This window comes from Haliotis cracherodii, unplaced genomic scaffold (genome assembly GCF_022045235.1).
Source record: "Haliotis cracherodii isolate W230 unplaced genomic scaffold, xgHalCrac1.p SCAF_10, whole genome shotgun sequence".
Classification (NCBI taxonomy): Eukaryota; Metazoa; Mollusca; class Gastropoda; order Lepetellida; family Haliotidae; genus Haliotis; species Haliotis cracherodii.
The window spans coordinates 43,336,946-43,353,052 of NW_027266265.1; the positions used below are offsets into that span (position 1 = coordinate 43,336,946).

At 41.5% G+C, this 16,107-nt stretch overlaps 1 protein-coding gene across 1 annotated transcript in view; it reads right to left on the reverse strand.

Annotated features, from left to right (window-relative positions):
• The window catches only part of LOC139454409 (sodium- and chloride-dependent glycine transporter 1-like), a 54,705-nt gene that overhangs the window by 29,035 nt on the left and 9,563 nt on the right, over positions 1-16,107 (reverse strand). Inside the window, exons 3-6 of the mRNA XM_071236098.1 lie at positions 7,596-7,727; positions 6,182-6,569; positions 3,162-3,294; positions 1,908-2,042 (exon numbers count right to left, since the gene is read on the reverse strand). Coding sequence (XP_071092199.1) covers positions 1,908-2,042; positions 3,162-3,294; positions 6,182-6,569; positions 7,596-7,727 — 788 coding nt within the window. The remainder of the gene's footprint in view (positions 1-1,907; positions 2,043-3,161; positions 3,295-6,181; positions 6,570-7,595; positions 7,728-16,107) is intronic.

The window sequence follows — 16,107 nt, forward strand, 5'->3', positions numbered from 1 at the left end:
AGCAAAGTTTGATGAAAAAATATTGAACGGTTTATGAGTTATGCTCCGGAAACGAAACGTGACGGACGGACAGACGTACGTACGTACGGACGGAGCCCGTTTCTATATCCCCCGCCAACTTCGTTGGGAGGGGGATAATAACAAGCGAATTAACATCACCGACTTTCTTGAAACATTAATCAATATTGAACTTGAAATAATCTTTGAAGAAACCTCGTTAACGTTCTTTTGGTCATTTCTGTAACGGTCAATGGACGTCACGTTACATCTATCACTAAACAGACGATTGCGTATCCGGGGCGATGATGTAACCAGCATCCTGCGGAGATGAAAGCGCGACTTTGTCCACGCAGACTGAAACCGGGGAATTTAGAAATCAATGATTGGAAAAACAGCCGTGGGGAAATGATTAATTAAAGTAGGACGTCAAGTCAGCAGTGTTTCGAATGTTCTTCTCGCTGCTTGAAGAATATATTGATTTAGGGGAACATGAGCGGTTTGAATGGTTGAGGGATTCATCCACCACGACACCTTTTGATGGAAGTCGTCAGAGAAACCAACGAATGGTTGTAGGACAAGAGCCTCCTAACACACACGCTATGAAATACAGCGCCGAGGAGTCTGAGGGATACCAATTTTCTTATGAAATTATATTTTAAGCAATAAATTAGGCCAAAGAATCAGCGTACTTCAACAGAGGCGACATTTGATTAGGATTAAGTATTATCATAGTCGGCGAAAAACGTCACTGAATACGCCAATGTACCACCGTACTCTGGGTCATTAAAAAGGCCAGAGTATTATGAAAATTTGCACTGAACAGGTTAACGTATCATATGTTCTGACGACGAAGGGGATTAGAACAGGGAAATGGAATGGTTTGATAAATAGTAGCATTAAAGTAGGCTCGGCTACAAACGTATTCGCCTTGTGTGTTAGCAATGAAATAGCGTATTCACCATGTGTGTTAGCAATGAAATAACGTATTCACCATGTGTGTTAGCAATGAAATAACGTATTCATCATGTGTGTTAGCAATGAAATAACGTATTCACCATGTGTTAGCAATGAAATAACGTATTCACCATGTGTGTTAGCAATGAAATAACGTATTCACCATGTGTGTTAGCAATGAAATAACGTATTCATCATGTGTGTTAGCAATGAAATAACGTATTCACCATGTGTTAGCAATGAAATAACGTATTCACCATGTGTGTTAGCCCCTTTGTCGAAAGGGGCGAGTAGTGGTGATGCATGTTATCGTATCCCAATTGCGTTGATCGATGCTCATGATATCAATCCCTGGATTTTGGGGGCAAGACTCGATTATTTACAGACCGACTGCTGAGTGCGGTGTTAAACAAATAAACAAACACAATATGATTCAGAAACTTTATCTGTTATAGTTTCTTTTGTTTTTAACGCCGCAAGCAGCTAGACATCTTTACCACGACGACCTGTTAACAATCTAGTTAAACAAATGGTCGATATCATGAGCAACGTTCCATGTCGAAGTACGACAACACGCAATCAAACAGATCAACACTCTGAGTGAGTGAGTGAGTGAGTGACTTGGGTTCAAGGCCGCTTTGAACAGTATTCCAGGTTAATCATGTGGAAGGATTCACGTCTAAGACGTTTACGGCTTTGGTGAAACCCACGAGCACGGGTGGGTATGGTTTTGACAATAATCGGGTCGAACCGGGATTCGAACCCACACTGATAGGTTTCTGGCGTGCCCAAGGGGCGCAAATAAGCACGGCGAATAGCGGCGCCTTAGGCGACTGGGCCACCCGTGCCATTCTTAACAACTGACAACCAGATTCAATTTCAACAAGGAACAGAGTGGCGTGGAGCTACTTCAGCTTGGTCTTCACAGAGGGAGGGGGGAACGCGTTACTGACCTGTGGGTGAAGGAGCTTGGTAAAGTCCGGCTTCAGATAGAAGATGATACCCTCATAAGACCCCGGCAACGTGACCCCTCTGATGAGGATGATAGTGAGGAGCAGATAGGGAATGGTCGCTGTCACGTACACCACCTGGAGAGGAAGAAGCAGTCAAAGTAATACAAGAAGGGTGAAGTCGTTGGCAACTGGGTCACAATGTTGGTGCAGTGAAACCTCGTTAGATCGGACCCCGTCAATCCGGACACCTCACATTCCAGACGATTACTGGTGGTACTGTTTCAATGTATACAAATTAACATTTCTCCGTAATCGTTAATCCGGAAAGTTGTTAATCCGGACAATTTCAGGAGAACGCTACCTTACGGATTAATGAGGTTTCACTGTATTGACAACGTTGGTGACAACAATGGTCGATCATGATGTCATTAAATGCATGTTTGGTATTAACAGTGTTGGTAACAACACTGGGTGATTATCATGTCATTCAATGCTTGTTTGGTATTAACAACGTTGGTGACAACACTGGGTGATAATCGTGTTATTAAATGCTTGTTTTGTATTAACAGTGTTGGTGACAACACTGAGTGATAATCGTGTTATTAAAAGCTTGTTTGGTATTAACAACGTTGGTGACAACACTGAGTGATAATAGTGTTATTAAAAGCTTGTTTGGTATTAACAACGTTGGTGACAACACTGAGTGATAATCGTGTTATTAAAAGCTTGTTTGGTATTAACAACGTTGGTGACAACACTGGGTGGTAATCGTGTTATTAAATGTTGTTTTGTATTAACAACGTTGGTGACAACACTGAGTGATAATCGCGTTATTAAATGCTTGTTTGGTATTAACAACGTTGGTGACAACGATTAACAGACATTACCAAAATGTGTACTGTTGGTCTTCAGGAGATGGGTGGGACGGGACAGTTTGGTGTACTGGGGATCACAGAGGGGTGGGCGTGTCACTTCAGTGTGGGACAAGACAGAGTACCTCAGTAGATCACCCCGGAACAGAATAGTACACGCTGTACCAACAGTAGACTTGCTCCAAGACCGTACTAAATGGTGAGTCCATTGGTGTTTAGTAATTCTACCATACGCAAGTCTAGTAGGACCAAGTCTCTTATAGGGACAACTTGTTCTTATTATTTATCTAATCAAGAAAGGCTGATTGAATCTAATAATTATTGCCTTTGAGCCAGCCTTGTGCAAATCTATTCCAATATCACCGCGCAGGCGAATACTTACTTTTCCAAGTGATTTGACTCCTTTCATTAGACAGAGGAAGATGAGGAGCCAGGCCCCCATGAAACACAGTAACAGATGCCACTGGATGTTGCCGACATCTGTGACGCCTGAGGACATCTGCAACATGTTGTACCTGTAAACAGAGGGTGGAGATGCACACCATGATGTACCAAGATGTACCATGTTGTACCAAGATGTACCATGATGACTACCATGTACCATCGACTCAAGCCATTCTAACTATGAATACTTTTTCTTTGTTAACACAAAGTTGATATGGGTTCTTTTCTGCAATATTTCGTTCAATGAGACTTTGTCACCTCAAACAGAGAGTTGGTACGCTCTCATTTTTTTAGAGAGACGATCGAACGCTTTAACCGTTTGGTTACCCCACCGCCCCTCTCAAACACTTGTAGATGACAACACGCGAAGGCACACCAGCTGAGCACCAGAGGTCACCCCGTAATCATTTATTCACATGCAGTAAGCCATGAATAATATCGCCAAACATCCGGGAACATTAAACACATTTCATATTCTGTAGAATGTCAGTTTTGAAAGGGACATTCTCCAATTCTCTTTGTCCCCTCGTTGTGTCATACTCAAATGCCTGTTGACGGTGACGCCTATGGAAAATTTTCAGAGAATTAATCGATTGCAGCAAACGCGGTTCAGGTGTCATGTGGGGTACACGGTGAGGTCATGAGTATAGCACATCGTGCAAAACGTGACGTCACTACAAACTTGAAAGAACCAGTGAATGCTGCACCAATGGACCCCACCATCTCTATTCAACACAAGGATAACTTAGAGCATTATTAATTCAATTAACAAGAATGCTCACAAAGCCGAATTGTAAAGACTCATAAAACACCTCAGAGGATGTCAATAAGTGTGATCAACCATATTTCTACTTCTGTTGTTTTATACTATGTTAACAAAATTCATCCGGGTTAAGTATATCCGGATTGAGGAAGGGTTTTAATGAGAGTTGATTTGTATTCATATTATACGATGCTAATAGAGCTTGTCCTGAATGTGGGGGTTCTGCACTATAACGAAGGTTCACTGAACATGTTTCATTCATGTTTGTACATGTTTGTAATGTGAATAGATTATGTACAACTACCGTTTGTTTGTTTGTTGTTAAACGTCACACTTAGCAATGCTCCTTAAATTGCCGGGTCTGGATCAGACAATCCCGTGATTGACAGCATGAGCATCGATCTACGCATTTGTGCTACGATGACATGCATCATCCAAAGGCCTGCCCACCCGATCCCGTTAGACGCGTCTTACGACAAGCATGGGTTGCCGAAGACCAATTCTAACAAGGATCTTCACAGGTCTATAGATCCTTGCAGCATTAACATGGTCTTAGATACATGTGAGGCGGTTCGTCATCAAAGCAACATATGAACAAAGTCAATGTAGCTCTAAAGCAGTTATTATTAAAGGTGAACGGTCAAAATAACCTTTGGATGTGAGTACTTAGATAAGAAAACATTTAACCTGTTTTCAGGCATCTACTTAGAGTGGACAGTTTAAATACGTATGTCAAGCAAGTTGTATGAAGAAATATAACAAAAATTCAAAACAAGAATTATGACCAAATTAAATGTGTCTATAAATCGAATTTGGAAATTCAAGTTCAAAAGTTCAAACACGCTCGATAACAAAACAAAAACAAAAGGAAATATGGAGTTTTGTTACTTGAGGTTGGAAGCATCAGATATGAATGTCTGAAATATACACACTCTTTCACCTTTAAAAGGCTGGTGTTTCTAAACATGTGTCAATGTTGACAGTAGTCGAGAGACTTTCTACTTTGTTTGTTGTTAAACGCCGCACTATTTCAGCGATATGACGGCAGTCTGTAAATAATCGAGTCTGGACCAGACAATCAAGTGATTGATATCATGAGCATCGATCCACGCAATCGGGATACGATGACATGCATCAACCAAGTCAGCGAGCCTGACCACCCGATCCCGTTAGTCGCTTCTTACGAGCACAGTCACCTTTTAGTTTTACGGCAAGCTGGGGTTGCTTTAAACCCCGGATCTTCACGGGTCAGCCGAGACACACGTAGACCGAACCAATCAAAGCGCTCTTGTCAAAAAGCCAACTAAGATGGCGGACCAAAGCCTGGAGTCATCACGCTAAGAGTGAGTGAGTTGGGTTTAACGCCGCTTTTAACAGTATTCCAGTTATATCACGGCGTGTCAGCTTAATGTGGGAGGAGAGCACGAAGTGATGCAGGTCTCTGACGTTTACCACTTCGGTGAAACCCACGAGCACGGGTATGGTGCTGACAAACCTAGAAACATAATCGGGGCGAACCGGGATTCGAACCCACAACCATAGGTTTTTGGCGTGCCCAAGGGACGCAACTCTGCACAGCGACATCACGCTAAGAAAATATTCTAGCAGGACAATACAACCTAAAGTGAAAACTAAATGACTCCAAGAAATGTGACGACCAAGCGTGAGTAATAAGCGAAGCGATGTACTTCAAGACACTAAATGTTTTGTATTATACGTATGATTGAATGTTTAATTCCGTTCCATGGCCCCGTTCCACAAGAGCTATGTTAGCGCTGTAACGATCGTAACTATTCTTTAACACTGACTTACAACAATCGTAGCGTTAAGATCGCTTTGTGGAACGGGTCATGTTGCCTAACAAACATAACCAATAGAATATAACGACATCTCCAATATAGGAAATACACGATTTATTGTTTGTTGTTGACGCCGCACTTGGCAATATTTCAGCAATATGACGGCAGTCTGTATATAATCGAATCTGGACCAGACAATCAAGTGGTTGATATCATGAGCATCGATCCACGCAATTGGGAGACGATGACAGCCAGCCTGACCACCTGATCCTGTTAGTCGCCTCTTTCGACAAGCATAGTCGCCACTTAAGACAAGCATATGCTGCTGAAGACCTATTCTCTACCTGGATCTTCATGGGTGCCCGATGTACTACACAACGTATAACAGACTCTTACTGCCAGAATTCCTCGGCCGCTGTCAAGCCTCCCTTCCCTGCGGTGTAGTTGCACACCGTGCTGTCAGGGGCAGTAACGTTGAGTTGGTTGACGTTGGACCAGCTGTCGTTGGATAGAAGGACGTTGTTGTAAACGTTTTGCGACGTTGTGTACATTTCACCAAAAGCTTCAGAAGTGTTCCTGGTCATAGCTGATTTGTTGGCTTTCCTCTGATTGGCTAGACACTCGTCCAATGAAAAACAAGTAGGGGTATTCCATGCGTTGTCACACGAGGTCCAGGGAAGCTTTGGGAGGAAGGAGTTACCGAGGTAGTATAGCGTCCATGCGATGATGACGTTGTAGTAGAGGGCGCACATGCCGCTCACGACGTTCATTGAAACACCGATTCCTATAATTTCAATGATAATATATCAGACTGAGTGCTTGAGCCCATTTAAGCTGTGTCGTCACACAAAAATGTTATCACTTTCAGGAACAAAAGTTAACAAAGCACAATATAATGTGTTGCTATAAGGATATTAGAATGTTTACAATGTCTTCGTCATAACGTCGGGGACACGGGTGGCCCAGTTGTCTAAGGCACTGCAATCCACTGTGCAGAGTTGCGTCCCTTGGTTCGCCCCGATTATGTTTCTAGGTTTGTCAGGACCATACCCGTGCTCGTATGTTTCATCAAAGTGGTAAACGTCTGAGACCCGCATCACTTTGGGCAACGCAAACCGATACAAAGTACAGCGTCACAAGACGAACAGTGGGATGAATGTTGGGACAGGATAAAAAAAAAAAAATTATAAAAGGAAATTCCCTTTGATAAGCTAGTGCTTTATTCATTACATAAAAAAACACAATGAAATTCCCCACAATGACCCGTCTTGTCCCATTAACCAGAGCGAAATTCTGCACCTTAGACTTTTTCAAATCCTCCAAAAAAAATGAAATGTAAATAAAATTTAAAACATGAAAAACATTGTTTTCTATTCTGCAAACCAGAAACAAATATAAACATTTTTAAAATTTACTGTCGCTGTCAATATGAAATTACCTACATTTTGAAGAAATTACAAACAATATTTGAAGTTGGATTTCTTTTCATCTTACGTTTTTCGACCTACTGACCCCCAAACCCTCATACCCTTCGTGGCTGTCCTCGCACTGAAGTTTGGTAAACGGTATAGGGTTAGACTAACATCTAGTCTCTGAAATGAACATATTTTACAGAAAAAATAGTTGTTAAATTATAGTTATAAAATATATTAAGAAGGTGCCCAGGGACTTTCTTCATTTTCAGTATTGCAGTAATCTAGACTTGCCAAACATTATAGACCTGCATGGACTGTATTGGATATATTTGTTTAAGGGTCTGTATGACAGACTAGGCTAGGGTAGTCGACAAGGATATCGGTTAGTAACTTACCAACAAACAGCGGAGAAACTTTCCACACATGTAGAGCACTCTTGCCCGAGAACTGCCCCACCGAGAGCTCCAGGAAAAACAACGGCAGGCCACACAGTATAAGGAAGGTTATGAACGGGATGAGGAAGGCGCCTGCAATACAAGGAAATAATTAGTTTATGCTGCTTCATGGTAAATCCTAAAGTATCTTGTTTACAATGTGTGACGATACTAATTCATTGCAAACATTTGATTACCGAGCACATAAACATTTTAGAAGTTTAAATGTAGCCGCTAACATAGTCTGTTTTCTAGATCCTAGATAATAAAAAAAATGAATCCAGTTCAAGTTTAGAATGATTGGTAAGTCTAGATTGCCTCTGTTACTAATTCTGCTGCTGCTGATACTACGACAAAAGAAACTACATGTACATACTTGGATGATGCATGCCATCGTATACGAACTGTGTAGATGGATGCTAATACTACCAACCTCTCTCTCTCTCTCTCTCTCTCTCTCTCTCGCTCTCTCTCTCTCACACACACGCACACACCACTGAGGAGAATGTATTTGAATAATATGAGGTAAACATTACAAATTCAGGTTTGCCAAAGCAAGACAACACTCTCTCTCTCTCTCTCTCTCTCTCTCTCTCTCTCTCTCTCTCTCGTCCACCCAATCCTCATTTTGTCGTCTAATACAACAATCACGTGTGGTGATGGAGATCTAGTCTGACCCGGGCGCATATTAAGCGCAGGAATTATTGTGATGTTAGAAGGACAATGTGACCCCGTCTGGTGCCACACGTGTGACATGTTGCTGGCATTGTTGACAAACGAGCCCAATCACCGACAGGTATATGAGTACATGTGCTTACCACAACATCAGTGTGGAATGGGGTAACTATCAACACTATGATATGATGGATGGCGAGTCATGGCCACATGTGTACACTTAATACCGAGCGACACATGAAACTGTTAAATTCACTATATCAGTGGGGATTAGTCCATGCAGGATGATGGGTCTCTCGTGCAACAAAATAAAAATATTAATTTTTTTTTTTAATGATAATGGATATGATGATGATGATATGATGATGATGATGATGATGATTATTATTATTATTATTATTTTCAACGTTAAGTAAATTTGCTTTTAAAAACGGACAAATATGTCGATTGTATAACGCCGTTGCCGGTAAGATATCTGCGCAGTACTGAGGCGATAGAACATTGTTTGCCTACAAGTTGGCTTCGGCTGAAATATCTGGCTATTACTGGTTCTTGGTGCTGATATTCAGACAAGATGAGAGAAGACCAATAAATGGCGCTCGTAGGCGACAAACATAAATCATTCGATTCGTGTAAGCCTACGTCAGCCTGGCGAGCCAGGCCATTGGACGTTGCCGGGCGATGGGCAGCTTGTTGTCCTCAGGTTATTCTTAGGCTTGGACATTACTGGAAGTGCTCTGTGAGAATTCCAGTCCGGCAATGTCCTTTACGGTTCTTCCGAGATACACATAGCAAAGGGACTGTAGCTCACCCTGTTCGTGTATTCAATGCAATCTATTTGTATACTGGTATTCATTTTGAACGTTTGATTGGTTGGTTGGTTTGTTATTTAACGCCGCACTCAGCAGTATTCCAGCTATATGACGTCGGTCTGTACATAATCGAGTCTGGACCAGACAATCCAGTGATTGATATCATGAGCATCGGTCCACGCAATTTGAACGTTTGAAGGCAAAACACATGACGTCAGTTGCGAAACCAGAGTTTCCCTCATCCTTCACGATGACATCTTCGTAGGTTTGGAAAGTGTTTTGGTGAGCATAAGGCGAGGTCAATTACCCAAAAAGAGTTTCGAAAAAAGGCTGCCATTGCGGCAATATTGAGAACAATCAGGATCTCTTGAAAAACTGTGTGTCGTCATTTGTGAGAACTTAAATAAAAGCGACACAACCGTGTTTTCATAATCATGAGAAATATCTACTGAAAGCAGAGTCGATTGTACGATTCTGACTAAATTATGAGCTCCTGTTTATGAATCAGTATCAACTAGTGTGGATACCAGGTGTTCGCGAAGAGGTGTATCCTGCCCCACCGATGACACCCATCACAAACACAAAACAGGTCAATTATTCACCTAAAAAAACACGTGGACACGTGAATTGCATCTGACATCAGTTTTGTCATTAAAGCGTAAAATAAAGTGTCAGCTTTTGTGGCTCAGCGGCTGGTTACGAAGTATACGTAGATATCACAATCAGCTCACAATAGTTTTTATCTTGGATCTAAACGCGCAGTTAGTTGAAATGTAATACCGAGTACAATACATTATGTGCATGCTGATATGAGTGATTGAACGTCAAGAGAATTTATTTCAATAATAACAGGTACACGTTACAAATTCGGGTTTGCCAAAGCAAGATCATGCGTGTAATATTTGGTTCACATTTCCTGCCACTTATGATAATGGGGGAAATTAAAACGAAATATTATTTACCAATACGGCTGATGGAGTTATTGGGGAACGACCTGAAAACACGCCAGTTGTCTACCCTTTACAGAAGAAAGGTTTTCGGTTTTGTTTTCAAAAGCCACAGCACACTAGCTCCCCGATGCTCCACTCGCCCTACCATACCTATAATTATAGAATGCCAACACTCTATTCCATTTCACATGGTGGCAATCGAGTGTATATAATGACCAAATCATTACATTAACAACCCGATAATTATTATAACTATTAAATAGGTTTCAGGACGGTGACATCCTTTGAGTCAAAGTGATGAGGTTCAACCATTAAGATTATTAATGTTCCCTTAAAATGTTTCCACACAGGAAATTCTGTGGATAACACTCGAGTGTTGTTCTTGATTAAGCTGTAAAATTGATGATGATTTAGAAGGACGTTTGACCACGGGAGATAGGAACTGTGGCAGGGTCGGTCATTAGGAGGTATCATACATCATCAGCTGGAGGTTATCGCTGCAGGATGAAGCTATCTGCCCTCAACTGGGTCGTGATTAAAGCAGAAAACTATGTGACCAAAACATCAAAGATGGCGCGCACCGCGGTTATGGAGTCAATAGGCCATGATATCTCGGAATGCGAAGTGCAGAGAACGTTGCCTGTTTGAACTAGAATGAAACATGAAGTGGGAAACGTAGAATCACATCTAGTCTCTGAAATGAACAATTTTACAGAAAAACAGTTGTTATATTATAGTTATAAAATATAATAAAAAGGAGCCCAGAGACTCTCTTCATTTTCAGATACTGCAGTAATCTCGACTTGCCGAACATTACAGACTGAATGGGTAGTATTGGATATATTTTGTTTCAGGGTTGGTACGTGGACAGAGGGTCGATGTTACATTGATAGAAATCGGGACTTTTTGCATAAATCAGTTGGACAGAAGGTTCTACTACACCAAATCAGAACCAGTTTGGATAGTGCGGTTTCGTAGGGTAGCCTTCAGTGCAGATCGAGAGATATCTGCAGGCTATGATTGGAGGATATTGTGTAAGAATCTTATGTCTTTTAAATGTACATCCATCTAGTTATTAAAACTGACCATGTTTTTCTATATTTAGTACTGTCTTTTTCAACATGATGACTTATGCTGAATGTGACCATAGCTATTTTCAAGTAGGTGACATCTGGTGCGAAACTGGGGGTGGTGTGTTTAGCTTCCTGTACTCGGAAAAGGAACTGGCTAAGCTAGTCATTTTTGTGCGTTTTTCATGCTGCTCTAAGGCCAAACTGTGCACACACGTACAGGTTATAGCTGTTGAATGCTTAGTTATTCAAAAAAAATATATAACGTTACTATAGAAGTCTCTGGGAAAACATTTGGTTGTGTGTAACCTGTAGTCAGCTGTTTTGGGAGAGGGTAGAAGAAAAATGACAAACCTTTGGACCAACAGGTTAAACAGTTTGAATTAATATCATGATCATCGATACATGCAATTGGGATACGATTAGATGCATCAACCAAGCCAGTGAGCCTGACCACCCGATCGCCTCTTACGTGCATGCATGTGTGTGTCAGTGTTTGTGCGTTGTACTATAGCAGTTTAGCGCATGTCTTTTAAGCGTGAACAAACACACGCTACGGGTTGAGGTCTTTATTGCGATGTGATGCATAAGATCAAGTATTACATAGATCTGTCATCCATTAAAACACTAGATAGACTGAGCCCTTAACGATTATACTAGAACATATACAATAATATACATGCTACAGAAGACCGACATTCAAGGGCGATCACTCCTTGACTTTCATTTGACTGTAATATATACACAATATGAATACATAACGCTTACACATGTAGATTACATCTTAAGTCTTAGACAAATATAAATAATACAATGCATACCCTGTGGGTGATACAAGGGTGTGGATCCCAACTGCCACACATATGGCAACACCATACGTCATTGATCAAGCCTACCAGTCCTTGTTCTATCCAACTAATGTCAAGCGGCAGGCAGGGTAACAACAAGTACCATCTTTCAACGTAATTAGCGATGACGCGGCCGGGAATGTAACCGCCGACCTTACTTTCTCCGGACAGACGCTCTAGCACTAGACCAGGGAGGCAGTTGATCTGGACCCACTTGCACAAAGCGATCTTAGCGCTAAGATGATCGTAACTCCCATACTTTAACATAGGCTTACAATAGTCCTATCGGTAAGATCGCTTTGTGCAAGTGGGTCCTGTACCAGATAATTGTGCGGAAATGCTCACACTGAAGTTATGCATGTAAAGGTATTGCATATAAACCAATCGGGTGTGACATATTTATACTTGATGTTATTAACTGTGATGTGGGAAAATATTAAATTTTTAAAGAAACCGGGTTCGTGACTTTATTAATATAAAAAGCTCAGAACGGAGGTCATTGATTTTCAAATAGCAACGCCATAGAACATAATATAGGATGACGTCACAAACAAGAAACGTGATACCAATGACGTCACATGGCAATAGACTAGATCGCTGTCCGTCGTTAGGAAAAGGCGGACTGCTATCAAGTTACAGTGCCCCGCAGAATTTTTATGATAATTCTATCCGTTTTAGCTATAATACAGTTAACTACGGATATAAAGAACTCAAAGGGAGCTCTAATTGTAGTTCTTTATAACCGTAGTTCGTAATAAGCATGTATAAAGTATTTATACAACAAATTGCCGCGACCAAATAAGACAGTTCGTTATATCCGTTAGTTCGTTATAAGCGTGTACATTATAAACGTAGTTTACTGTCCTTGCTTAAACTTCACATTTAGTGCATTATATATTCCAATTGTTAACGTTTGTGTTTACATATACGCGTTGTATCGGAGACATGAATTCTTGTTGGCATTTTTACTGGTTGTTAGTGTCAAGCTTTCAATTTGAAATGACATGTGCGATAACGAGACAACATTGTGTAAACTTTCAGCATAATAGATTCATCATGGTGTCTTTAGTCGTCGACTACGGTGTCATGTTAGGTTAGTAGAAAATAATATTGGGCGAGGCGCGACTCCATAACTAGTAATATATCGCGGTTCAAATATTCTCGGTCCTTTCGTATGATATATGAACAAAACTGAACAAGAACTGAGATATAAAAAAAAAAACCAGAAATGCGAAAGTTATGATTAGCTGAAGCTAAAACATGATATGCACCTAATTCTTATTTGGAAGATTTCAACACACCTCTTTGTCTGTCTCGCATACATTACAGTACACGTTGATGACGCACATGCGCACAAGTTTAGATTGAGCTATTACGTCACTCAGACGTGTGATAACCGAGACGGGCAGAATAGTCTTTTCTATAACGCAAGTGCTGACCTAAAGGGAAGCATTCCCGCTATACGGCGAGCAATAGATAATTTTGCATATTGTGTGCTTTTTCGTCCTTTGGGGAAAAAAGGGTTGTTATTACTCATTTGTTATTTGAAAAGGAATCATCCATGCGCAGTCAAGATCTGTTTCTTTCATTCACATTGGAAGGAGGTCTCTTCGGCGTTTGTCGATTTAAGCTAAGATTGCGTGGGCCTGCCAACGTCTCCCATAGAGAGGCAGGGTCAGCTACAGTCAGTTTGACCTATCTCGTTTATCGATTAGTAGCCCCTGCAAGTGATGAGGATGTTATAATTGTGTCACAACCGCTGATGGTCATTCGAGTGCCCCGTTAACACCCTCCTGTGTAACATTAACATGACAAGCGGTTGCTCTTGAAGAAAACCTACACCATTCGAAATCCACAGTATGCGAATGAATTAAAAACCAAATGCTCCATTTCATCTGATTAACTGAATAATGGCATAAATACATTATGCATGAAATATATTTCGACATTATTCAAGAGGTTTTTAGATAATTACCAAGAGATGGGAATATTTGTTATTGTCCTGTTTTGTAAAGGTTCAGTAAAAAAATGTGGTTGCCGGGTGACGTCAGTGTGTATGAGCGTACGTCAATACATCGCAGATTGACCAGGACTATGTTTTCATTTGAAACATAATATCAAATTCAGGATTGCATTAACATATATGGAGAAATGCTTGTAATAATTTCCATATTGAAAATGCTGGTGTAACACTATTGTTGCATTCGCGACGGTAGTATTTGTTTGTTTGTTTGTTGTTTAACGCCGCACTCAGCGATCTTCCAGCTCAATGGCTGCGGTATGTAAATAATCTAGTTTGGACCAGACAATCCAGTGACTGACATCATCCATGTCAGCGAGCCTGACCAGCCGTTCCCGTTAGTTGCCTCTCACGACAAGCATAGGTTGCTCAAGACCTCTTCTCTCCCCGGATCTTCACGGATCTCTCGTAAGAGCCGACTAACGAGATCGGGTGGTTAGGCTCGCTGTCTTGGTTTGACGCATGGTATCGTATCCCAATTGCTTAGATCCATTCTCTTGCTGTCAGTTACTGGATGGTCTGGTCCAGACTCGATTATTTACAGACCGCCATTATGCAGCTTGAACATTGCTGGGTGTGGCGTTACACAACCAACGGACAAAAGAAACGCGTGATTATGGCATTTGCTTGCAGCACATGTCCTCACAACGTGTCTCTGCAATGAATACACTTATATAACTATTAAGATTAAACGCATGTGACACGATGTAGGATATGGGATAACGGTGGAGGACAATGAACCTCTACAGCTTAACACTGTAGGATAGATGTGCTTCACAGCTCTACCATAGTGTGTAAAATTTAGCCTAAACAGACACTTACAACGTTTTACAATTACAGTAAACTACGGTTATAACGAACTCAAATGGACTACTAATTTTAGTTCGTTATAACCGTAATTCGTTATAAGCATATATACAGCATAACTACAGCATATAGTCGGGTCTAAAAAGTTAGTTCGTTATATCCGTCAGTTCGTTATAAGCGTGTTCGTTATAACTGTAGTTTACTGTAATTCCCCGAAGAAACTTGAAGGTGCATTTTGGATTTCAACAATGGGTTCCCATTCGAACGTAGGCGTTGTGCTGACACCAGCCATGCAGATGTGTCTTCAAGTCAGAATGTTTGAACACAAGGCATCACGCATGTTAGATGGGTATGCTGTTAAAACATGTGTGTGGCAGCTATATTAGGTGGCTTGTTTAGCGTGGGTGGGGGTGGGAGATTCAATCTGAGTTCTGGAACCGTACACCGTTACCTACGTACAACACATGCCTGGTTCGTGAGTTTGTGGCCTGTGAACTATCGTGACGACACGTGATCCGTCCGTACTTTTCCCACAATGAACATGGTGTGTTGTTAAACGTTTCCCTTAACAACCACCCCTCCCCCTGCGACCCCCTCTCTAGATGTCGCTACACCGAACACAATCACGCACTCCCTCTAGCAACACATAATACCCGCCACCACCCTTACCCCGCCCCGCCCCACCTTTCATTACGCATGTACCCCCCCCCCCCCCCCCCCACACACACACACACACACACACACATACACACACACACACACACACACACACACACACACACACACACACACACACACACACATACACACACACACACACACGGACACCTCCCTTAAGTCTGTTCCCAATTGCGTAGATTGATGTTCATAATATCAATCGCCGGGTTGTCTGGCCCAGACTCGCATAATTACAGACAGTCGTCTTATAGCTGGAATATTGCCGAGTGTGGCGTTAACAACAAACAAACACAAAGGTTGTTTTGTTAGCGAGCAGGATCTCCCAGATTCTAGTGCTCAACATCCCGGCCCTCTTCCCTTTCTTAACATCCGACACGCAACCGGATTTATCAGCGTTTACCACTGTGGCAATTCACCATCAGCAGCACCTGGTCTTCTACGTCGTATAGGCTCCATACCCAAACTACGTATCCTGTCAGGCCATCATCGATTCACACTTATCACACTTCTCGTCTTCAGTCCATGCATTATAGATCAGCGCGCAGATTTGATGCTAATTTGAAATAACATATGGTGACTTTTAAAAGCCCAGACACCACTACCAAACGAAGAG